The sequence below is a fragment of the Strix uralensis genome, chromosome 19 (assembly GCF_047716275.1).
Source record: "Strix uralensis isolate ZFMK-TIS-50842 chromosome 19, bStrUra1, whole genome shotgun sequence".
NCBI classification, from domain to species: domain Eukaryota; kingdom Metazoa; phylum Chordata; class Aves; order Strigiformes; family Strigidae; genus Strix; species Strix uralensis.
Window position 1 is genome coordinate 16,870,034 of NC_133990.1, and position 24,232 is coordinate 16,894,265.

The following is a 24,232-nucleotide window of genomic DNA, read 5'->3' on the forward strand; positions in this document are numbered from 1 at the left end:
CCATCTACCACAGAGGGATCTTTCAGATCCGTCAAGAGTTCAAGCAACAAGTGCTCCTCTGTGCTTCTCCCCAGTTTGGTCATTTCAGATACATGAGCATATTGTGTTCTGGTTTGTGCTGATGGGGATTGTCCAGGCAGGTGTGTCATGAAAAATCCCTGCCCCACATTAGGGGTCACAGGGATTTCATTCTGCCCCTCCCCAGCAGCCCCCTGTCCTGAACCCCTGCCCGCAGCAGGGCTGGCAGCTCCATCAGCCACCCACCTGAGCGCTGCCTGCACTTGTTTATCTGCTGCAGATGCATTGATCTTTCTGCCAAGCATCTCAGCTCAGGGTTACAGACAGAACACCCTGCGCTAGGAGGCTGAGCTATCTGCTGTGGAGACAGACCGCTTTTAGCCTGCTTTCTTGGAACAGCAATTAGGTGTGTACACAGGACAACTCTGATGGAGTCCTGCTCTGCCAGGAGGAGCCTTGGTGTGCGGGAACAGCTCCCCTCCTCTGCGCTGAGCAAGGCAGGTCTCACACCATGAACAGAACCACTGCAGAGCTCAGCCTCGTTTACACTTCAACTGGCTCCACAAAATGGACCTTTTTGAGCTGAGTCCTCACCACCGCCTCACAGTGGAACTTCTTACTAGCAGTGCTCTCTTCCTCCCCACCCCAAAACAGCAGCAGCTACCACTAGCCAGCCCCAACAGCAGCCACTGGCCCTGCCTGTGGCTACTGGGGAGCAGCAGTGGCCACTGGGCCACACCAAGATAGAGTCCCCTACCTGCCTCCAGACAAGGGGTCACAGCACTGGAGGGAGGGAGCTTCAAAGATCCTTCTCCACATAACCCAGGTAAGTCAGACACCACACAACTGAGTGCTCATGCCTGTTCTCCTGGTGAACACCCTGTTCTGATCCCATGGTCAGCAATTGCCTGCTCAGCCCCAGCCCTGCTGCTGCTCTGAAGGTCTGAGCACACCCCACCAGGACGGGGCCAGCAGAACGGCAGCAGGGGGCTGGAGCTGCAGACCAGCCTTGTACCACACTCCTGCTCTTCACCCCAGCACACCCACGTTTAGTGACAGGCACCAGTAGCCTGCTGAGGTGCCCTCCAGCTTCATGCCCTCCCATGTGACATTTATAGCATATTTTCTTACAAAAATATTTTCAGCAGTAAGCGACTGGTTTGGAAATAGCAGTGTAGCTCACTGGATCATGTGAGCCTTACTAGCAGAGCTACAGGCAGCCCCAGGTTTCCTGTAGGCAAATTCCTTGGTTAACTGCTCAGGAGCAAGGGGGTCTCACCTCAAGCCAGCTGGCAAACAAAAACGCTTGTTCTGAGCCCAGACCAACATCTGCTCACTGCTAACAGAGCTGTTAGCTGTCTGCCTGCCCAAGCTGATTTAATCTGGACACAACATGGTCATCTTTGAAGTTCTTTTCCTTTGTAGATCATGCAGTACAAATTTCTTCAGATTAAGGTACCAGAAGCCACCTGCAAAACTGGAAGCATTCAGAAAGCATTTCTCTCAAAAACACGGTATTTGGTGAAAGCTTGGGAAAGCTGTTGACACACACCATTTCGAGAGTCCCCTGAGAATCACTCAAGAACCCTGATCCTCTTTCAAGTCAGGTTCAAATATTTTCATCCTATATTCCAGTAAAGACAAAGCAACATAATAGTATTAAAATCTCAACTTTATTTGGCCAACAAATTCAGTTCCAATGTTATTGTAGTGGAATGCTAAGAACCAGCCTGATGCAGCTCAGGCCTGTGAGGCACTCCCCTGTTCAAGTTCCTCCCCAAAACCCAGTAATTGCAAATGTCCTGTTTGATCTATTTTATCAGGCCCTCCCACACCACCCACCTGCCTGGTCAACCCACTCAAAATAATGCATGGAAAGTGATTGCAGAACAGTCTGGCATTTGATCAAAAGGATGGCAACACAGCTCAGTCTTGTCCAAGCCGGTGAGCCAGCGACCACCTCCACCTCAGAGCCCGCCACAGCCAGTGCACGCAGTATTCCACCCTTCCAGGTGTTTGGAATAGTCATCTCCAAGTGTCTTAAAGCAGAGGGGAAAGGAAACATCTAGCCAGCATGAGGAGAAGCACCTTCATATACACCTTTCACCAGGATGGTGCCATCAGCCTATTGCCTCTTCCCCTACAGATACTGAAGGCCAATTCCAGGGAATAACAGCTGAGAGCATTAAGGACCCTGCCAGGTGCAGAAATCAACTATGGGCTTTAGTTTTAAAAGAAAAAAGAAAAAAGCTTTCTTGGAAGATGTTAGTGGCAAGGCTCCAGAATGTTGGGCCACTGAACTCATGCTACCGTCTCACAACCTGCTTCTACCCAGAAGAACAGAATACTTCAAACAAAAGCTGTGTACAAAAAAGTACATCACAATAAAAAAAATGAGCCCAGCTGGCTGGGCTGGCTACCTAGTGACAGATCCCTTCTGAAAAGTGAAAAGAAAGAAAAGATAGTCAAGTGTACACACAAGTGAGGGTAAAGTATTACTTTAAAAGCCAATCCCTGGATTTCCAGTCATTCACCTTCTGCTTTAAATCTTAATGGGTTTCTGACTCACTGGGCTGCGTAACAGCAGCCAATTTAGTGTCTGATTTTTTTTTGGGGGGGTGATTCAGATCAGTCTTCTCTTTACAATTCATCCTTTTGGGCTTTCTGCTCATCATCATCATCACCTTCCTCAAGGTCTGTTTCTTCATCCGTCTCCAGGTCCTCCAGATCCTGTGTAGGTTAAAGACAGCTACTGGTTTCTGGCACATTCGGCAGATCCAAAACGAAGCACAGAACAGCATCTCTAATCTGTTCACTATTCACTGCTGCCATGTTAACAAAACAGCCAGAGACTTCTACCAAGAGCTCCGAGTTTGGGACATTAAGGATCAGAAAGCCCAGAAGCTGGTACCTGTAGCACCCTCCACCCCAGGAGGCGAGGAGCTTCCAAGCAGGTACAGCACGCACGCAGTGTTCGCCGTACCGCGGGAGCTCTGGGCGCTGAGCAGCAGCTCTCAGTAAAGAACGAGCCCTCTAAGTACTCCCGCATTTGGCACCACCAGAGACGGCGTGTGCAGAGTTAGAGGCTCTATCAACCGTTTCCATGCATTTGTGTTTAAGCCTCCCAAAAACATTTACTTCACACCCAGCTGAAGTGTTCTCAATAAAAGCAGCCCACTGCAGGCCAACGGCCAGTCAGGCTGCAACTGGTCACACTTTATGATGTGGGCACTCGGGTTCACCACCAACATCCCTTCCTGCCACATAACCACCCAGGATCTTATTTAGGCCTGAGGATTCCAGCACAGCACCAGATCCAACCCATGCTCCATGTTCTGAAGGCTCAGAGTACTGTATGAATATTACTCACATCATCAGCTGCCGCCCCATCCTGACCTCCGCTCTCCAAGAATTTTTTGAAGCCTTCTAGTGTCCTCTCCCCATTATAGTCAATTACCTAAACAGGAAAAAACATCAAGACAATGGTTACGGGCACCCACAGAACCACGCCCCTGGAGAGGAGAATTCTCTTTCTGAGCAACAGTTCGCATGCCAAGCAAAAGGGAATTTAAAAATTCACCTTCACCCACATGAGACGAAGGAAAACAGCTCAGCCACTAGACTTCAGAGATCACTGCGAGGAAAGAATAGCCTGCAGATGAGCACAGTCCTCTATGCTCCCTCCTTTCCCCATCTCCCACTTCCCACCCCCACCAAACTCTTTCCTACAGCCCAGCCCCCCCCGAGGGTCTCAGGTGTCCTGCAGACTGGGTGTGTTCCATCCCTACAGAAGGGAGAGTCCCCCCAAAGGCTTGTCCAAAACAGCTGAGCCTGTCTAGTGCTCCCTCGCTATGCCATCTGTGTTAGGGTCAGCTGCCCCCTTACGTTTCTGCCAGAGCCTGCAGGGAAGAACTTGAGCGTGGGGAAGCTGTGGATTTTCACTGCCTCTACTTCGTTGGCTGTCGAATCCATCTTGGCAATGACAACATTCTCGTGGTCCCTGTAGGTCTCTCCCAGCTTGTCCCAGATCGGAGCCAGCTGCTTACAGTGACCACACCAGGGGGCATCTGGTAGTGACAAAGACACAGCTGGCACCAGCCACCTAAGGAGTCACCACCCCCCCTCAGCCCACACACATCTTCCAGCTGAGGCACCTCCTTTGGGGCTCAGGTTCTGTAAAACACTTGCTCCCTAATCCCAGCCATGCAGTATTCCAGCACGCCCTTCGTGCTGGTTACTGGGAGTCAGCTCTTGAAAAATACTTACAGAACTCTACAAAGACATTCTTATTCTCATCAAAAGCAACTTCTTCAAAGTTCTTCCCAACTAGAACTTTGACAGGCTGCTTGTCCCAGTCCTCAGGAAGATCTTGACTCATCAGGTGGGGCTGGAATAAGAAGTGAAATTCAGAGATAGTTTGCCACACAGCTGCTTGGAATGTCCATGCAATCACATATCCTGGAAAACCCAAGCGTAACCACCCCCCTCCATGCCTCAATCATAGGCCATGAGCAATCAGATGAATCAGTCACTTCCTCTTCTGCTCACAGGCAAGTCTCCTTCCCACCCTGAGTGGGAATAACAGGTGCTCTTGTGCAGAGAACTGCAATCAAGCTCTTGAGGAAGGAAACGATATTGCTGACAGTTCTCATTCCCCCCGGACTGAGTTCACCTAACCAGTCACCACTGGAGCAAGTCGCGTGCGGCCACCTCCAGCAGATGAGAGCTGAAAGCTCTTTCAACAGTGCCACACAAGTTCACACCTTCCCCACTGCTGGCAGAAAGAGCAGCTGGATAAACAGCACAGTTACTGTGAGCAGAGCGGGCTCCAATCGTACTCGGGTGCCAGCACATGGCTTGCTTTCCTAGTCTTCATGCCCCAGTAGTTTTGCCTTTCATTTCTCAGCACAAAGCCTGCTAGATATTCTGTACATTAGTTGGAAGGATTTTTTCCAGACAACTCACACAACTCCTCACAGGGAGGATTTTTTCTGCTTCTGTAGTCAGGAGGTTTACCACCACCAGCAGCATTTATCTCCATTACCTTGATCTTGCCCTCCAGGAACTTATTACAGAACTCTTTGATTTTGTCTGCTGTGAGATCATCTGATTCAGGTTTGTATTTGGTCATTTCCTCCTCCAGCGTGATCAGACGTACAGCTGGACATTCTTCTTTCTTTAGGCCAAAAAACTCCAAAATCCTCTGGTTGTCACTGTGGTCACTGTCTATGAAGATGAACAGGATCTTTGGAGGAAAAAGTCAGAGGCGTTATGGTGAGGATGAGTACCTCTTGGCTCTCGATACTCTACACACACATGTGCACAGGCAGCGGCTGAACCAGCCCCTCTTCCTCCTCCAAGCCCGTTAGATTCCACCCCCTCAGAGCAGCACAGACTGGCATGGGTTAAGGCAGAGTCAGGTTTACACCCGCAAGAAGGAAAGTCAGGAGTTAACTGCTGTTCCTCCAACAGTTGTGCAAGCCAGTGACTCAGTCACTACCAAGAGACACAGGTAGAGCGACAGCTTCAGGTGTGAGGCAGGCACAGACAGCGCGGGAGGCGGCCACTTAACCCAGGAAATCCATCTCACCTTCCCTTTGAAGTTTCCAGCTGCACTCTTGAAGTTGTCCAGTTTCTCCTGATAGTCAGACACACTTTTTGGTAGGAACAGCAGAATATGAGTCTTGATCTCTCCTCCAAAGATTTTAGGAGCAGTCTGAGGAATAGAAAATAAACTTTATTTCTGGAAGAGAGGTAAATCAGTGTCAAGACCACAGAAGCCTCCACCACTACAGGACTGCTCTGAGCAGCAAGCTCATGCCTCCTTTCCCTTGTGTTCTTCACACTCCACAACCCCAAACTAGTGTCAGCTCCAAGATAAAACATGAGCATCACAACCTACAATTTAAGTTTTGTTATATTCATAGAGTAGCTATGGGAAAAGGCCTTACCAAGTATCTAAAGACCCACCTGTTCAGTGAACTCTATGACCAGAGGCAATGCGTTAGACTTGATGAAGTTCAGTAAATTATCTTTTGTGAGATCCCCTTCAAAGTTGTTACGGCCTTCGTCAAACTGCAAAACCAGATATTCCTGCATTAGAACACCTCCGTATCCCATACAAACTCAAGAAATAAGATGCATTCATCCCAGAGTCACTGCCCCAATGGACCTCAGCTGCACTTGTTCAAAGCAGACTTCCATCTCTCAAGGTCACCACACATTCACATAAAATCTGGGTCAAGGTGTTCATCTTCCTGGCAAGTAAAGCCTTAAATCACCCCCGGCAGCAAAAGGGGAGCAGCAACAAGACAGTCAGCTTAGATCTTGGCATTGTTCCTCACAATCATGAAGCAATTTGTGAAACAGGTCACCAAGAAGGACTTTAACAGCTGCCTCACAGCGCTGTAGAAGGCGCTGCCAGAGCACAGGCAGTTTCTGCTCTGCGGGAGCGAGCAGCGCCAGTGCAGACACACACCCTCCAACCAGACGGGGCTGTGGAAGTCTGGCAGAGCCCTGCGTGCACAGCGAGGAAATGGTAATTCACTGGGCTGCGGGGGGGTGTTTCAGCTTCTATTGTTAGAGACAACAGCACGTGTTCAACAAGCACATCGCACTAGAGGTGCCAGGTCCCTTTCTAGATTAGGACATCACCTGTATCCCTGACCAGGATTCTCAGAACCACACTGGCAGCCTGGAAAGGGAACAGCTGTAGAGGACCATCAAGGTTAAAGGGAGGATGTGCCGGGGAGCAGCAGCCCCACAGCAGGGCAACGCTCGAGTTACTGGCAGAAGCAAGAGTGGACTTGGATAACCTTCTGTTAGAGGAAGCATACCAGTCTCAGCTGAAGAGCTGAGTAAAACACTTCACATTGGAAATTAACTTTAAAGAGTATTCATCCTCGCCTCAGCACCTTCAGAAGAGCTGTTCAAGGGTCATCACAAGTCTGGACAACTCACACAAAGACGAAGATGAGAATTACCAGCCAACAGACCCTCTCAGCTTAGACCCAGCACTGCAGGAAGCTGAGCTCAAGTCCAAAACCATAACTGTTGGTAAAATAAACCATCTGTTGTTATGCCCTGGTACATGGTCACTGCTGGTGCTCAGTTTCTCCTCGGTTCGGGGTGGACACGTTGGAGAGCTCACGGCAGTACCATGACATTGCCTCCTTGTCCTGGTGCAGCGTGCCCGGGCCAAGGCACCTCACCTCCTCCCGCAGAGCAGAGCCCTCGGCAGCACCCAGCCCTGCGAGGGGTCAGGAACTGCCCTTCGGGCCAACGCACCCCATGGACGGCCAGGTGCAGAACTGCTTCTCATTCCAGGTGTACCCAAGTTGACTACACTTACAACAATAGATTGAAACGTCCCTTTATGGTTACAGTCTGGTCCTGCCATTGCCTCAGTTCTTTAGAAGTGGAGAAAACCATAACAGAGCTCACAGGACTCAAGGGTTAGAGGACATCAGATGAAATCAACACAAGCCCATTCTACAGAGCACTAAACATGAGAAATGAAACCCAAGGCAGTAACTCGTCCATGCTGAAGCACTAGCTGTAACCTGGCCACTTCAGAGCCATCTCGTCTGTCGCCCTGAGCCGGTAACTCCCCACAGCCCCAGAGATGGTCACCTGTAGACCAGCATTTCTATAGGGACTTCAGTGTTTGCCAAAGGACACGAGCAGAAGTTGAGGACACCCCTGCAAACAGTTATTTCAGGCCAGCAGTAGCCATGAACAGAGCGGTAACATCAAGCTATACATGAGAGAAGAGCGAGATACAGGCAGTAAGTCAGCCAAGAACAAAGTACTGCTCCCTCCACTCACCCCAACTCCTCAGTTGCATGACCCTAGTGTTCTGAACTCGTTAGCCAAATAATTTACTTGCACCCTCAGCCATAGGGATCTGAGGGACCTCTGGCTGAGAACTTAAGTCTACAAGCTTCTAGCACCATAAAAGCCCCTACAATTTCAGAGGTGCAGTGGAACAAAATATGCTTTTTAGCTGAACAAAGAAAGAATGAAATAAGAATTCATTCATGTCTTTAGCCTGTCTTACATCAAACTGGTCAGACCAATGACTAAGTTACGAATTTAATAAGTCTGAATCCAAAGCAGCTTTCTGTCCTGCCTCACCACACCCATGCGTGCAGTACCACCAAGTCTCAGGAACCTCTCCTTATCTTCTCAAACCTAGAGTTTCATCCCAGTGACTCGGATTTATGGTAAAAAGCATCAGTAAGTTCATTTCTGATTCTGCAGATGGCCAGCATCACTCTGCACATCATCCAACTGCCCCAGCCTGGTCAGCTGGAACTGCAAATCCTCTTAGGAACTTCACCAGAATCACTGCGCTGCAGAACCCACAGCAGTGAGAGACAGAACAACTCCTGGACAACCCACTGCAGCAGACATCAATACTGAGTATCCGTAAAAACAACTTTGCTAAGCCACAATCAGAGATCGCAGCAAGCCAGCAAGAACTTGGCCACTGTTTAAGACCCTCAGAGCTCAGGGAGGGGCACGGGAGCCCTCACTAATTACAGCCAGGAATACGTTAAAGATTGTGCCAACCGTTACTGCGCTGCAGCCAGATACCTGAGAAATGGGGAAGTGAGTGAAGCAGCAGCTTGGACCCAAAGCCCAGCAGCTTCAGGAGGGCAGCACCACGCCAGGAGACCAGTGAGGTCTCCTCTGCTCCCAGCTGTGCCCTGCAAAGGGACCCGGGGCTCTGCCACCCCGCAAAGCAGCTGCGGGGTCTGATCTTCTCCCCCCAGGCTCTGAGGCTTGGGAACAGCCACCCTGGCAGCACAGGATCTTCTGCTGTTTCATCCAGGGCTGCCCTCATTTGAATGTGACCAATTAGAGAAAAAAATAAAGAGAGGCAGAAGACTCAGGTGCAGTGCTCAGGCATCACACCAACCAGTACCTTCTTGAAGAGGACCACACCATCCTTGCTAAGCTGGTACTTGGTGAAGACATCGGCGCTGGAGGAAATCCCAAAAGGAATGTCATCCACAGCTTCTGCCGCCAGCAGGAACTCCTTCGCAGCCTCTGATGTTGAATCCTGGAGAATAAAGAAAGGTGTCTCCCATGGGACACAGACCGAAGCACACACATCCCAGGGCTTACCAGCCAGAGAACCGGAAGATCAAGTACGGCAGGACAGCGAGCGTTTCACAACTCGGGGAGAGCCTTCCCCTGCTGCCAGGGCCCCGTCAGGCAGAAAGCAGGGAGGGCCCCAGACATACACAAGAGCTTCTCAAAAGGCAGCACAAACTCTACCTTAAAGAAACCAATCACAACCACTTCACTGGAATCCACCAACGTCTCTGCTGCGGCAGTGTCTGTCAGAGTGGTTGCAGCCGGGCCGGTGCGTTTCTTCAGCCAGCTGACGATATCATCCGCCTCTCTGCCAGCTACACCAGAAAGATAAGAACCCTGATTCACTTTTTTCCTCAGCTAAGTTTAAGAACACAAAACCCCTCAGCTTTGAGATAGACTGTTCAGCAGCTGTCCAAGAGGTCAGGAAGAATCAAGATACTGTTTACGTAACTTTTCCTTTCACTCCTAGGGTAATTAAGCTAATCCCTAATTGTTAAGTCAAGGTACAAGGGGCTCCCAGGAATCCATTCTTCTCTTGCTTCCAGCCTAAGCACATTCTTAAACTTTGACCAGCAATACAGCACTTCTCCCAGATGCTAATATTTTTTATGCAAATATACCACATTTTCCTCTCAAAAATCAATATTCTGGATGTCACCCTCAGCATCCAGCACAGCATGGCTTGGTTTAGCTGAATCCTGCTTGTCTGGGTCATCCTTGCACCTCTGTCTTACACCTCGTGTTTGCCCCTTTACCCACCCGCCCAAGCATTTTTCAGTTCTGGGTGCTACAATGCTCAAGTCAGGTCAAGCCGAGCAACAAATCAAGCCTGGATTGCTTCGCTTTCCTACACAAGAAAACTCCATCTGCTTCAGCTCACACTAAGGATTTCCCCAGCTTTAGGCGAAAAAGCCTGTTAAAGGCAGACTCGTTCCTCACAACACCCCCCAGAGCGTGCCCGCTGCGCCGCCGCTCCCCGGGATGCTGTCACCGTGGACCTTGTCCGGCCGCACCAGCGCGGGGCTGGGGGCACGGACCCGCCGCCACGTCGCTGCCCTCTGCACCCGGGCCGGCTCACCTGTGTACTCCTTGGGAGCCGCCTTGTCACCGTTCCGGAAGAACTTGATGGTGGGGTAGCCGCGCACGCCGAACTGCTGCGCCAGCTCCGACTCCTCCGTCGCGTCCACCTTGGCCAGGCGGATCTCCGAGCCCTCCGCCTTCAGCTTCGCCGCCGCCTTCGCGTACTCGGGCGCCAGAGCTTTGCAGTGCCCGCACCACGGGGCGTCTGCGGGACGGGGCGTCAGCGCCGGCCGGAGCCCCCCCCCCCGCCCCGCTCCCGGCCGCGACACCTCCTCCGGGAGCCCCACGAGCAGGCGCGGGCACTGGGCAGGGCCAGGGGCGGTGCAGGACCCGCACCCCGAGTCCCGCGGCCCCCCCGCCCGGCGCCTCGGCAGCCTCCGGGCCCAGCCCGGCCCCCCGCGCCAGGCCGGGGGGGACCTGGTCCTCCAGCACCTCCTCTCCACGCCCCCCCATCCCCGGGCCCCGGGGCCGCCGCCCGCCCGCTCCCCCCGCCCCGGCGACCCCCCCGCCGGACTCACAGAACTCGACGAGCAGATAGCGGTGCGCCGCCAGCGCCTGCTCGAAGGAGGCGGCGCGCAGCACCAGGACACCGTCCTCCTCCTCCAGGCCCGCGGCGGAGCCGGCGGCGCGGGCGGGCGGCGGCAGAAGGAGGCAGAGCAGCGGCAGGACGGCGCGGAGCCCCGCCATGGCGCTGATGGCGGCAGGTCGGGACGGGCCGGGACGGGCGTGCGGCCGCGGCGCCGCCTCCGCTTATAAACCCGCCTCCCCCGGCCGCCGCCGCGCCCCATTGGCCGCGCCGCGCCGCGCCGCCGCCGCCCGCCATTGGCCCGGCCGCCCGCCCGCGCCGCCGCGCGGCTCCTATTGGCCCGCGGGCTGGGCCCGCCCCCCGCGCGCCGCCGCGGGTTGGCCGCCGGCCTCGCCCCCCCCCCGCGGGCCGCCATTGGCCCTTTTCCCCGCTGCGTCGCCCGCGATTGGTCAGCGCCGCCGCCTCGCGCGGCCGCCGGCCCTCGAACGTGGCACTCGGGCGGCCCCGGCGGCGGCGCTGCGCGTGCGCGCGGCCAGGCGCGCGTGGTGCGCTCTGACTGGGCCGCGGGTGCCGGCCCCGGCCCGGCCCGGAAGGGGAAGCGGCGCTTCCGGCGCGCGGAGGGGTGGGCCGGGGCGGGGGGCGCCGGGGGCCACGTCACGGCGCAGGAGGCCGCCGGGCGGAGGTCGGGCTGGGGTCCGGGCTCGCGGGTGGGCCCGGGCGAGGCGGCCCCGGCCCCGCGGGCACCGTCCAGCGCTCGGGGCCGGCCCCGGGCCCAGGCCCGCACCGCGGGGGCGGGGCAGCAGCGCTGCCCCGTTGTCCGCCCGCCCCCGCCGGCCCTGGGCTCCTCCCGGGCCAGGCCCTCGGCTGCCGTAGGGCACCGGGCACCGCCGCGGCTCAGGGAGGCCCCGTCTGGTTCTGCTGCAGCCTCGCCGGCCCCGGAGACAGACCGTGGGGAATGGGGGGGCTCAGCCGTAGGGGAGAGCACCGGGGGCACCGCGACCCCCAGGACCGAGCAGGAGCCCGTCGCGAGGCGGCTCCAGTTCAGAGCGTGTAGTTCTGCGCGAGAAATGATTCCGGTGACAGTGGCGGGGGAAAGTCCCGTGGCGCGACCCTCCCTGCTCTGCTCTGGCATCGCCCGACGCCGCACAGGGGTCGGTTGGTGGGGCCTGGTTGCCCCCGGGGCATCGCCGGCTGCTGCGGCACCTCCCGTACACGCTGCCCGGCTGGAACGTGCTGGAGCTCCCCGGCCGCACCCTGCGGATTTGCCAGCGCAGTGGCTGCTGCTCTGTTCTCCCGCTGCCCCTCGCGGGGCCTGGCCCAGTGCCCCAGGCCAGCGGCGTTCTGAGCCAGGGCCCCCCCCAGTTCTCCCCAGGTAACCTGGTGGTTCTGCGAGTGCTGTGAGGAGCACTTGTCTGTGGAGGAGCTTTGGCCAGGCGCAGGACTGGACACCTGTCGGGCCCAGAAGGAATCCAGTGAGATTTTAGACGGCGAAGCTGCGCTGAGCAAAGCAGCGAGTGTGCAGCGGCCGCTGCCTGGCCGCCGCTGCTTGGGGCTGTGCAGGCACCGGCGTGTCGGGCTGCCAGAACGAGATCCTGCTCTAATGCTCGGCCGCCTCGGAGCCTGTCTGGTTCCACAGGCAAGAGAGCGCTTGGCAGCGATTTCCCAGAGCGACCCGGCTCGTCGCCCTGCCAGCGGGGCTCTGCAGGACGCGCTCTGCCAGAAGGGCCAGACCCTGAATCGGGGCAGTTCCCAGCAGCAAACCCCCTCCTGACGTGCCGGCAGCGGTGGCCTTAGCCAGCGCCGAGGGGAAGTGGCACGTCCCGCTGCCAGCGGGTTCCTGGGGCTCGAGCTGCCTCACTGGGTCGCCACACGCCAGTGGCGGCGGCGGGGCCCAGCGTGGTGCGGAGCCAGTGGTATGTGTGCTGGGCAGCCTGGCGAGGCCGGCAGTGCTTGCTGACGCCGTGCGGGTGCTGCAGCTCTCCTGGTCTCGTTTTTGGTGCTGGCCGGGGATCCCACCGCGGCTGAGTGCAGGGTCCTCGCGCCCGGCTTCCAGCACCCTGTGAACAGAGCACAGTGCTCTTGTTTTCTTTAAATACCCCCGTGCTGCAGCGCCTGCGGAGGAAGCCGTGCGGCTAGGGCAGCGCCTGCGCTCCGGTGTCCCCTCCCTGCTGGGACTGTCAGCTGGGGCAGTGTGTCCCTTCCACACCGACCAGCTGCCGGCACAGCCGGTCCAGGCCCACGACCGGGGCTCTCCAGCACCTCACGACGTTAACGCCCTAGTTCTCCCCTTCCCCTCGGCTCTCCCAGGCTGCCTTTTGGCAGACGCGGGAGGAGCTGCCATGCTTGCGGAGCTGCTGCTGTGTGGGGCCGAGCTGCTGCGGCGCAGGCAGCCGCCTGACGAGGAAAGGAGCCCGGGCCGCTCCTCAGCGAGCCCGACCTGGGGTTTACGAGGGGCAGCTCCCAGAGGGGGCTGAGGCTTTTGCTTGGAAGAAGCCTCCGGCCCACCCAGCCACCACGTCCTGCCCAGCCCGTGAGCGGAGCGGCGTGTCCCCTGGGCCACTCGGCTGCCAGGCGGGAGAGCCCGGCCCATCACCTGCAGCGGGGACCACGTTCCGGAGGAGACACGGCAGCGAATCCCCGCTGCAGCCCCTCGGTCCCCAGAGTTAGAGCAGGACACGGCTGTCCCGTGACCCCCTCCCCGGGCATCCCACCAACGATTTAACAGAAACACCAACGTCCAGTGTGGAAAGAGTTGCCAAAGAGCTGGAGGTTGCATCAGACGATCTCGCCCTGACACCAACCGCCCGCGGAGCGGCTGTTGGGGGCCAGCACAAGGCGGCCTTTGTTCACTTTATCAGCGCATCTGGGCTGGCTCTAACTGACACACGGAGGGTGACGCCCGCTCCGAGCTCCTGCTCCAGCGCGGCCTTTCGCATCCCCGCGCCGCAGGGAGGGCCGCGGGCGCGCGGGGCCAGGACAGCTCGTGCCAGGGGCAGCATGAGCGGAGCAGCTTCTGGCACCCGCACCGAGGCGGCTCCGTTTCAGTCCTCACGCTTGCAGCGTCCGAGTCGTGCCGTTGCCTTTAGCTGCTTCCCCGGGACCGAGAAGGAAGGGTGCCGGTGCTGTTAGGTCAGGAGCTTCCCTCTTGTAGGCAGAGATCTCGGTTGCTGCTGCAAGTCTCAGACCAGCGGCAGGGCTGAGCCCACTCCTCTGCAGCTTCTCTAGCGCTGCAGATTCTGTCAAGAGCCTTTCCCGGCTACGCTTTTCTTATCCTTAACACAAACATGCCGCAGGCTCTGTAAACATCCGCAGGCTCTTATCACCCATCACCTCTCCTGGATTCTGTTCTGCCTCCCATCGCCTCCCTGCTTCCCCCTGACTGCGCAGGGGTTTCTCTCCGTGCCTGCAGCCGGAGCCAGCAGAGCATGGGCAGGCCGGGGCTCAGAACCACCCACTCCTCAGCTGGCCGGAGGCCCCCCGACTTTGCTGCCTCAGAAACCCACGGCACCCAGTGCCCCACACCCTCCTCATCCCCTGCTGCAGCCCCCGCGGAACGGAGCAGAATGGCAGCCGCCTGCGTCTGCTTTGGCAAGGGCTGTCCTAGAGCCCTGCTCCACAGCTCGGCCAGCCCAGGGACTCGGGTCTCCTCCCATCCCCGGGGTTTGCAGAAATCCCCCGTGGAACAGCAGCTCTGCCACGTTCTGCCAAAGACCCAGAAGTTGCAGAACAGAACCAGAACAGACAGCAGGTGGTCAGTTCAAAGATTTTATTTAACTGTCATAAAAGGAGAAGCAGACGATGATTCCAAACCTGTTAACCCGGGTCTAGGATTTACAGACAATATGCACCAAATCAAATTAACAAAAATCTCTCTAGGGGCAGGGCAAGGGAGAGTTAGAGGCAGAGACGTAGCTACGAGAAAGCCACATGTACTTGGTCCCAGTTCTAATACGACCTCAACGTGGTAGGATCCAAATCAGAGGGCTGCGGAGCCGGACCGAGCCTGCCCAGCCCCCCAGGGGCTCCCGCGCCCCGAGCACCGTCAGCGCCGCCGCGGTGGCAGGCCGGCGTGCTGCGGGGTCTGCGGCGGGCGCGGGGCAGTCGAGTGTCAAGGCAATAAATACTGACGGGCCAGGCACAGATTTTAAAGGCAGAACAGATACATAAGGCATTAACCGCTTCCGAGTACTTGTCCATCGCAAGCTCGTTGTTGATCGCGTCAGGAGAGCAGCTGCAGAAACAGACTGGTCCGTCCTCAGCCCCACGCGGCTGGGAGGGCAGGTGCTGTCCTGGGGTTTCAGTGCTTTGCAGCGACCTTGGCTGCAATGAGAAGTGCGAGGTGATGGCAACACTGGTGACTCCCGCGCCCGCCTGCCTTGCGACCCCCTCAGAGGCTGCCGGAGTTGGGAGCTCTACGCCCAGAGGGCCAGGGGTTCTGCCGGGGGTTCTGCCGGGGCGCGGCCAGGCGTCACCCGGGATGTCACACCACCCTCCCTCGGCGACGCCCCGTCTCGGGTGAAGAAGGGACCAGCAGCAAAGCGGGAAGTTGTGACTCTTTCCTAATAACCCATGAGGGGCGTGACCGAGCGCCATGCCAGGGAACGGGGGCAGGGTGGTTGGCATTTAAAAAGTGTAACAGGGGCGGGGCCCCCTCCCAAGAGGACACATGTTACACATTAAGGCATCATGGTTACAGGGAACATCCACAAATGAAGCTGCCAGTGTTCCCAGGACACTGACGGGGCGGAGGGGAGGCCGGACATGATTTTAGCCAACAAACGGATTCAAGAGCTGCCTGGCATCAAAGTTCTTCAGCTACGTGGAGGCACGAGCTACCCTGAGCCGTGCGCAGGAGCCAAGCGCAGGATCCTATGGGGACGGCAGGAGCTGATCCCCTTCAGCACCCACCCGAGTACGGGAAGGGCCTGGCGAGGGAGCGAGCGCTCCCGCCTCTGCGCGGGGCCAGCACAGCCCGGGGACGGGCAGCTGGAGACCAGATGAGGCAGCATGGTTTGGTCAATGCACTCAGTGGTTCTCTGGGGAGGGGGCACGTTACAAAACTGAGCTCTCCAGTCAAATTATAACGGGGGGTGGAAGGTAAGAGGGTTCCAATGTCAGCACTTTGGTACAGGGGGGGATTTCTACGGTAGCCACTGTCTGATTCACGCTCTCTGGGGTTTGGCCTTGGGAAGGGCTAGTCCTTCCAATCCTTCTTGATGGTCAGGTTCCACTCCCAGGACAGGTGGTCAGTCTTATCATCATCTGTGAACTTGGACTTGATGTTGTAGCTGCCCCGGGCCAGCATGCCCTTAGGGGCTTCTTCCATGGGGGTCAGAAACTCGTACTCCTCTGCCCGGGGGCCGTAGCTCCCAACCATGTATTCGGTCTTGTCAACTAGAAGGAGAAAGAGAGGCGTGTGGGGGCTGCTCGAAAGCCTCCCCTGCATTTGGGGCGAGGCCAAAGCAAACGAAAGGTCTGTGACTGCTACAACCACCTGCCGGGGAGCTGTGAGAACAAGACCGTCACCCACGTTAACGGCTCCCGTCCCTCCAGGAACGGCCCCGCCGGCGGGGGTCACCCCCCAGCCCTCGGCGCAGGGACCCGGCGGTGGCTGAGGACCATCTGCTCCATGAGGAGCTGTCGGGGCACCAGCCCCCATCGCCGCAGCTGGAAGAGCAGAAATCCCTCTCGCAAAGCAGCGCCCGAGTCACAGACAAGCACTTACTTTTCACGCCTTTCCGGAACGTGTGCTGAATATACTTCAACCCCGACACGATCTCCCTGTTCACCTGCAGAGACAAGCAAGGGCTGGTAGCAGACACCTCCTGGAGACGCTGCCCACCCCCCCCGCAGCAGGAGGCAACTTCCTCCACCAGGTCCCTTCTCAGGGCTCAGGCTCTCCCCGCGCTGGGACAGCACCGGTCTGGTGTTCCACTCGTTCTTCAGTTTTCAGATCTGAATTCTTACCCTAAAGGAGATTTTTATCCGGTATTCCACACCCTCCTTCAGCACGAACGCCTGCTTCTTGTAGCTCTCCAGGTCACCTGCAAAGGAGGGGGAGGGTTGCTCAGGGTCCCTTCGCATCGCGCTCTGGGGTGAATTCAAGTTGCAGGAGGCGATTAGGACAGAATCTGCGGTCGCAGGGGATGGCCCTGACGGCCCGGGCAGCACATGGGCCACCCTCTCATTTCTGCGTGACGGGACCCTCCTCGCTGCGCTGCCCACGCCACTCTGTGAGAGGACGCTGCAGCGCAGCACTGCGGTTAGTTCTGGAATGTTCCTTTGTAGACGTTTGCTCCCAGGCTGTCGCCGTCGGGAAGCTGCCATTGGTGTGGCCGTGCAGGCTGCCGGGCAGCTCTACAGAACCAGGGCTGGACGGGGAGCGGAACCCGGGGGGCCTTTTGCTGCAGCGGGGGCTGCGGCTGCCGGGCTCCAAGCACAGAACCCTCCGGGCACCTTCCCCCGCACCAGCACAGGCTCTTGTGCCACGGGAGGGCTCACCCACCGCGCCCGCGTGCAGCTGGGCTCCGGGCCAGGCCCGTGAACACCCGGGAGAAGGGCTGGGATCCCCTCCTGGCTCACCTGTCAGGTCCAGCTCCAGAGGGCCGGGAGCAGTAGCGCAGACCAAAGTCAGTTTGGTCACCACCACGTTTGGAGCGTTGGGATCTAGAAAAGAAACAAAAAGGCTGTTGGACACCCACCCCGAGTACCAGCCAGCACAGCGCCTTCTCCTTCCACGGCCCCTCTTGAAAGAGCAAGAAACCCAGCGAGAACAACACCCCCCATGAAGGTGTGGGCTCCCCACTGTGTTGGGCCCAGTCTAAAGGCGGTGCCACCCCCAGTCCCTGTGTCTTACTCCAGGGGCCTGAGATCAGCACGGGGAGAGCGCGGACACGTGCCCCGGGACGGGAGCAGCTGTCAGGCAGAGCCGGGGCGAGGCTGGGGGCGGCAGACGGAGCTCTGGGTTGAGCCAGGCAGGGCCACGTCCGCGGGCTCACCTGCGGTCACGGTGACGGCGCCGAGCAGTGCCTCCTTGTACTTGCGCAGGCTCTCATCATCCTTGTCCAGCTCCTGGATCTCCTGGATGCTCTTCTGGGCAGGTGGCTTATAGTTGACAGAGTGTTCGTCCTCCTCATTTTCAGCTGCAATCTGGGCCAGCTGCTCCGCCGTCGGCTCCTGCTCTGCCATCCTCACACACGCGAGTTACACTGAAGTGGGGAGGAGAAGCGTGACTGCACCTACCCCCACCAGCACCAGCTCCTTCCCCGCAGCGCAGCCCTTCAGCACCAACCAGGCTTCCCCAGATCCGCTCCGCCGCGATGCCGCAGGCTCCCTCTTGTCACCTGGGCTGTCCCCAGGGCACCCTCCGGGAACACGGCCCTGCCGAGGGCCTGCAGCCCCCCAGACCCCTCCCATGGGCCAGGGCTCATGTTCAGCCCACGGAGGCCCACACAGGAGGGAGGAAAAATTCAACCTTGCTGCTTTACTTATAAGCTGGGACAGGTAAATACCCCAAGCCATAGAGAAAACACTCTCCTCCACAAGATCAACCAGGTGAGGTTTCACTCTTAATAAACCTGAGCCCAGAATAAACCCAGTTCAGCTCTGCTCTCTACACCCTATGGTTCCAGCCAAGAACCGGCCTCTGCCCCTCCGCCAGCACGAGTGCTGGGAGCCTCTGCTGCAATCTGGAGCTGGCGGTTCATAACTCAGATCAATCTGCTCTGCGCTGGGTGCCGCGGAGCGGTGGAAAGGGACGCTGGGCTCAGCTGATCTCCTGCTCAGTCCTTTTCAAAGATCCGTGTCACACACGGCCAGTGAAACAGATAATGGATTAAAAACGTGGAGTTTGGCTCGGCTGTCCACGACCCTGACCAGGAAACACCCAGCTGCACAGCGAGAGCTGGTGAAAGGTGACGCCAACACTCCGTGAAAACCCCCTGTCAAAGCCAAAGGCACCCTCAGCAGTTCCTGACATGCCACGGGGCTCGCTCTCCTAAGGGTCACCCTACGGCAAATATCAACTTGGACTCTCTACAGACCTGAAACACTCTTTCAGTGACAGCTGTTAAAAGGCTTTTTGTACAAGGAAAATCTTTCACAAATGATCAGCTGATGCATCGAGGTGTTTCTGTCATTATCTGGCATTCCCGCATCCCGCTCAATATTCCCGCCCGGAGCGCTGCGCTAGCACACACGAGGCTGCGGAACTGCGGTCACTGCTCTGCCATCTAGTTTCCAAATAAATCAAGAGCTACAACATTTGCCACAAACGCAACAAACGCGCACAATGTACTGGAATATGGGCTCAATTCGATCTACGTGCACCCAAAGCTGCTCATACAGGTTACGCTGAGCAAGCGTTATAACCATCACCCATTCTTTTCATCTCCGAGCTAACTGACATCGTAACACGCAGCCCGGTTATTCCGTTTCTACCCAGAGTTGCCACCCAGAGCGGGAGAGAAACACCCCAGCGCTGGCGTTAACCAGACGGGTCAGGGAGCCCGTTTTACAGTGACACAAGGCAAGTTCTGCAGCGGCCGGAGCCAGTCTGGCTCCATGTCCAGTTGGAGCCTGGCCATGCCCGTGACAGCACAACAGTGGAGGTGCCACCCGGGCTCCACTGATATTTTTAGCCATAAATGTTAAGAATGTTTTGTTGGGGAACGGGGCAAAGGAGACAGATTAGACACAGAAAGTGAAATTTTGCACACCCACCTCTGCCAGAAGAGAGGACTGCAGCCGACACATCAGTGAATGGGCAGAGGCGAGAGAAAAGGAACGGGGCAGCAAGAATGGGTGACCAGCCCCTGCCAGGTCCCCGGGGGAGGCACCGGCCCAGCTCCCAGGGAGCTGGTGCCAAGGCGAAGCTGCGGCCAGGCCCCCGGCGGGACCCGCTCCCACCTGCGGACAGACTTGCTGGCTCGTCCTGGGCTGGCAGCGTGTCCCCGAGAGGCTGCCTTGGCTCTGGGGGCGGCCAGGGGGGAGGACGCTTCCACTGGATGCAACTGGTGTTTCTGGGCATTAAAGCTTGACTAAGACTTAGCACCAAAGGTGGGGGGACAATGTGACACTTTGGGGTTACAACAAGGGCTTTGGCCCTGCGTGGCACAAGCGTGTCCATGCTGGGGAGCTTTTCCCATTGCACCTTCGCACTTACAACTCCAACAACCGCTGGTACCGGCCCCTACACATCACAAGCAGCTGCTGGCCCTTCTGCATGGCTTTCTCCAATATCCTGGCACTGAATATCATGGAAATTTGTATTCAAAAGCCCATTTAATCCCACGTCATACGTGAACAACTGATTAGATTTCACCCTGGTATCTCCGTATCAAACCCAGTCACTTCCTTTGTGCTCCTGTTCCAAAAAGCCTCCAGCCTTGAAGACCCCCAGAAGCGCTGAGCGAAGGATCTGTTCTAGTGCTTGATCCCCTTATCGCAGCCTCCCGCTCGCCTCCAGACCACGCTTCACCTCCCAGGCGCTGCAGGTTGTTCTCTGGCCATACACTGAAGAACTCCCAGACCTTCCTCCTAAGACCCCTGTAGCTCTCAGGAAACGGAAGCAACAGACTTTGAGTGAGAGCTTTAAAGAAGCCCCAGGTCACTGACTTGTGTTGGCTCCCAAACCCTCTGCGACCGAGCCCTCTTTGAAAGCACGAAGGTATCAGACAGACGCACACACAGCAGACGATCCCCCAGCATCCGCACACGCATCCCCGGCAGTGCTCTGTGGAAAGGGACCCACAGGTGTGTGACCACCTTCCAATTTTCAGACCAAGCAGAGACAAAACTTCTAAGCAACGGCCCGATCGGTGCGTGCAGAGCCCACAGGAGCCGTCGGACAGCTGGAGCTCGCTGAAGGCAGCACGTGCACACAGCGGAGGAGCAGCCCTGGAGCGGCGTGGCTCCCCACAGCAGGGCCGGGACTGGAGGAGTGCTGGCTCCACACAGGACCAGCCCTGGTGTTAAGCAGTACTGACTTCCAGCAGCTGAAGGAGCAGCTGATCGCCAGGATCAGGTACCCTGTCCCGAGCAGTTAAGAAGTGCCTTAGTCTGGTCACCTCGGTACAGAGCCACCACCCATTGATAACCAACCGATGGGGCAACAGCTTCCTCCCACACATCACCAGCACCCGATCTTCATCAGCTCCGTTAGGATAACCCCTCCCACAGATATTTAGCAACAACCATGCTACAGAGGACACGGGAAACAAAAAAAAAAATAATCAACCCCCCAAATCCCCAGCTCTGCAGCTGTATTCCTATGCCTCTAGCCTTAATCCTGGGATCCAGAGCTAAAGACACAATCACACACGCCACCGCACGGGTTAATCAGGAACCACCCCAGTCCTCGCAGGATCTCTAAAACGACAGAAGCCCCACAGAGACCAAAAACAGACCAACCCAATCACTGTTTGGACCAGCAGCCCAGGGTTCAGCTCCCCGAGGAAACCCTGGAGAAACACCACTTCACCTCTCACACAGGCTGCCCCGGGAGCAGCGGCCACAACAGCGTCTCTGACCAGGCTGCGCCGACGCCGCTGCCGCAGCGCTGGAGCAGAGCAGGGTCCTGTGCCCCAGCCGGTCACGAGGGTCGGGAGGGACCCTGCACCAGAGCCGGGGGGGTCGGGCTGCAGCTGCCACCCCCCCAGCGCAGAGCACAGCGTGTCATCACCGCGGGTCACTGCGCCTTGGGTACTTCTCCAAACACGCAGCCAGAGAGGACAGAGACTCCTAATCACATCAAAACTTTTATGAGGGCCTCAACCTCGCCCTTCAGGCTTCTCAGACAAAGTGTTTATTACAGCTTGGGATTAGTAAAGCAGAGCTTTTCCAGATGCATGGAAGACCAGCCGTCACACTGCCAGGGAAAGCCAAGGGACTCAATCGCGTGTGAACTGACAGGAGAGAACTGCACTCGCGTGTCCCGTCTGCGGAGCGGAGGGGGAGCTGCACACAGTCCCTCCGAGGGCTCAGCTCTGTAACAGAAACCTTCCCGCTACACTGACGACCTGCAGCCGCTCACGGGAGCTCAACACCTCAAACATCAGGTGTTGCTCTGAGGCCTTTGGAAGGATATTTCTCTTCAGCTCCTTCTGACACTCAGGAGAGGCTCGGGAGCCCTGCTCGGCACCTCCCACGGCAGCTCTCTGGCTCTTAAGGCCCAGCCGAGTCGCAGAACGCCAGAGCCGGCACCTCTACGGCTCTGGGAGGCCCCGCTGCTCCACGAGACAGCACAGACCCGCTGTGAACCCCGCCACAGTCGGCAAATTACTGGAGGTGGTCTCCTCGGCCGTGGAGAGACATGGAGGGAAACAGCCCGGGCTCTCCTCAGATCCCTGCAGGTCACAGAAGCCTGCGGAAAACTGCAGGAAGCTGAATCACTTCCCACCTGGGAATTTGCACTCAGCTGCCTTCACTGCTTCCTCAAGTCAGCAGTTTCTCCTGGATTCTCCCAGCATTTTTCGCGCAGGACCGAGGAGGTAGCAGCAGCGAATGCAAGAGCCCCACCTTCTGACAGACAGAAAAACTGCCGGGAACATAACCCCGTTTGTGTCCAGGCAGACAGTGGCTTCTTCCTACCCGGGACGAAGATCCCACGGCACTAGTGAAACCAGAGTCAGTCAGAGTCTCTTCAGACGAGCTAATTGGCTTCGGATGTCCATCAGGCCACAGCGCAGCCGTGGACACGCAGCCGTGCCAAGTCGAGTGGTCCCCACCCTTCCTTCTTCCCCTGTGGCGCAAGGGAAAGCTCATGCAGCCGCCCGACAAACTCGGCTGGAATTTAATACAGTTAATAACCGTTTCTGCAGGGCTACGTTCCAGCCAGATCAGTTTGCTGATTCGGTTCACTGTGCAGCTACAAATGCTGCTACACTGTGAGGACAAGGAGCCAGAACTGCTTAAACCGGCTCAAGCTGCGCTGCTGCTCCAGACGCAGGCCGGCAGCTGGGGAGGCTGGATCAGAAATAAATGGGGCTCGGACGGTTCCCGCGGCAGGGCAGGGCGGGGGGGCACATCAGTGGCAAAGGAGGAACTGGCGACTTGCTGACACTTCCCGAGGCCGAGTCAGAGGGCAGCAGGGGGCACGTCCGGATAATGCCACTGCACCGGTGGCTTTGTAAGAGCGTCCCAGAGAACTCTTGTCTCGCCTGACCCCCGCCACTGGCTCACAGCTCCGGGGATGAAGGACTGAACCAGTCTGCTGCCTTCCAGGGACTTGGCAGTTTGGAGGTGTAAGGCCGGGGGGGGTGTGTGTTAAATTTTTTTTGCTCATGACCTAACCCAGGACTCAGTTCACCTACAAGGTGTTAACTGTCAAGAGCAAAACCAAAGGTGTGAGCAGGCGGTTCCATACACTCACAACATCACAAGTTTAAAAACCTCCCTCAGTCCTACCCTGGATACGTGGGTAACCGGGCTGAGCCGCGGACACCGCCGAGAGCATGACCCACCCGTACGCTCGTCCCTGTAGTGGAGCACCACAACGAAACCACCTCTGCTCAGCAGGGACCGGACAGGAACACCCGCATTGAGGGAGTGCTGGGACAACCAGGGCAGCAAAGCGCTCCACGCCAGACCTAAAACCCTCAGGGCAACAATTTAGCCACTTAAGTGTGACTGGGAGTTCTCATCTTCAGAAAAGGAAGTTACGACTTGCAAAGGGCCTGCGGCACCAGGGAGGCCATTGCCACCCTTCCGGCTGGGCTGTGGAGGAAGGAGAACCGATACCTCCCCCGGGAGCCAGCCTGCAGCCTCTGAGGGGGATAAACGGGCTCTTGCACTGCTCTGCCACGGAAGGAAATCGACCCTGAGACAGCTACTTCCAGGTTCCTCATTTCAGAGCTAGAAACCATTTATGGAAAATTTTGTTTGAGACAAACGGGAGCGCGTGCACCTCCCAGCGCGCCGGAGAGCGAAAAGGGCCCCGTGCTCCCCCCGCCCCCCGCCCCAGGCCACAGGAGAAACCCGAGGGGAGGGCTGGGAGCAGCCCCGGCCCCTCCGGGGAGCACGAGCCGACCCGAACCGCCCGTGTTCCGCCCTAAGCGCGGGCCTGGCGCCCCGACAGCTCCCTCCGCAAAGGCCCCCGCGGGGACAGCGGCTCTCCCGGCCCTCGGAAGGTCGCGCAAGGGCCCTCGGAAGGTCGCGCTCCCGCTCCTCGGCCGCGCCCCGGAGCCAGCGGGGCGCGGTGCGGCCGGGCGGGCCAGGCCCCGGCGGGGCGGCCCCGTGCCCCGAACCACCCCCCCTCACCCCCTCCCTGTACCTCAGCGCCCCCTCCGGGAGCCGCCCGCCGCCGCCCCTCCCGCCCCGCCACGGCCCGGCCCCGCCCTACCGGCCCTGCTCGCTCTCCGCGCTGCGGTGACAACGCCGCCGGGATCCGCCCAGCCGCCCGCGCGCCCCCGCACTTCCGGGACACGCCCGTCACTTCCGGCTAGCCCGGGCTCGGGCCCGCCCCTCACTTCCGGCCGCGGCTCGGCGCGCTGATTGGCCCGGGGG

General features: G+C 57.9%; 2 protein-coding genes across 2 annotated transcripts; both read right to left on the bottom strand.

Annotated features, from left to right (window-relative positions):
* Positions 1–1,672: 1,672 nt before the first annotated feature.
* On the bottom strand, positions 1,673–10,951 carry P4HB (prolyl 4-hydroxylase subunit beta). Its single transcript, XM_074889706.1, has 11 exons — positions 10,722–10,951; positions 10,202–10,408; positions 9,304–9,437; positions 8,948–9,085; positions 5,989–6,093; positions 5,609–5,734; positions 5,063–5,263; positions 4,285–4,405; positions 3,904–4,085; positions 3,389–3,475; positions 1,673–2,748 (listed from the first exon to the last, which is right to left on the bottom strand). Exons 1-11 carry the CDS (start codon positions 10,888–10,890, stop codon positions 2,659–2,661), a joined length of 1,560 nt encoding a protein of 519 aa, XP_074745807.1. The 5' UTR covers positions 10,891–10,951; the 3' UTR covers positions 1,673–2,658.
* Positions 10,952–14,480: 3,529 nt separating this feature from the next.
* On the bottom strand, positions 14,481–24,159 carry ARHGDIA (Rho GDP dissociation inhibitor alpha). Its single transcript, XM_074889737.1, has 6 exons — positions 24,069–24,159; positions 17,728–17,937; positions 17,312–17,395; positions 16,697–16,773; positions 16,455–16,518; positions 14,481–16,123 (listed from the first exon to the last, which is right to left on the bottom strand). The coding sequence occupies exons 2-6, from the start codon at positions 17,915–17,917 to the stop codon at positions 15,924–15,926; spliced, it is 615 nt and encodes a 204-aa protein (XP_074745838.1). The 5' UTR covers positions 17,918–17,937; positions 24,069–24,159; the 3' UTR covers positions 14,481–15,923.
* Positions 24,160–24,232: the final 73 nt, after the last annotated feature.

What these genes read in the sequence shown, in the direction of transcription:
- P4HB (XM_074889706.1), bottom strand. Translation starts at nt 10,890, where the DNA reads ATGGCGGGGCTCCGCGCCGTCCTGCCGCTGCTCTGCCTCCTTCTGCCG. An exon ending in TTGTGATTGGTTTCTTTAAG is followed by an intron (nt 9,086 to 9,303) that starts GTAGAGTTTGTG and finishes TTTATTCTCCAG; the next exon opens with GATTCAACATCAGAGGCTGC. An exon ending in CTGGAAACTTCAAAGGGAAG is followed by an intron (nt 5,264 to 5,608) that starts GTGAGATGGATT and finishes TTTCCTCCAAAG; the next exon opens with ATCCTGTTCATCTTCATAGA.
- ARHGDIA (XM_074889737.1), bottom strand. Translation starts at nt 17,917, where the DNA reads ATGGCAGAGCAGGAGCCGACGGCGGAGCAGCTGGCCCAGATTGCAGCT. An exon ending in TCTGGAGCTGGACCTGACAG is followed by an intron (nt 16,774 to 17,311) that starts GTGAGCCAGGAG and finishes CCTCCTTTGCAG; the next exon opens with GTGACCTGGAGAGCTACAAG. An exon ending in GGATAAAAATCTCCTTTAGG is followed by an intron (nt 16,519 to 16,696) that starts GTAAGAATTCAG and finishes TTGTCTCTGCAG; the next exon opens with GTGAACAGGGAGATCGTGTC.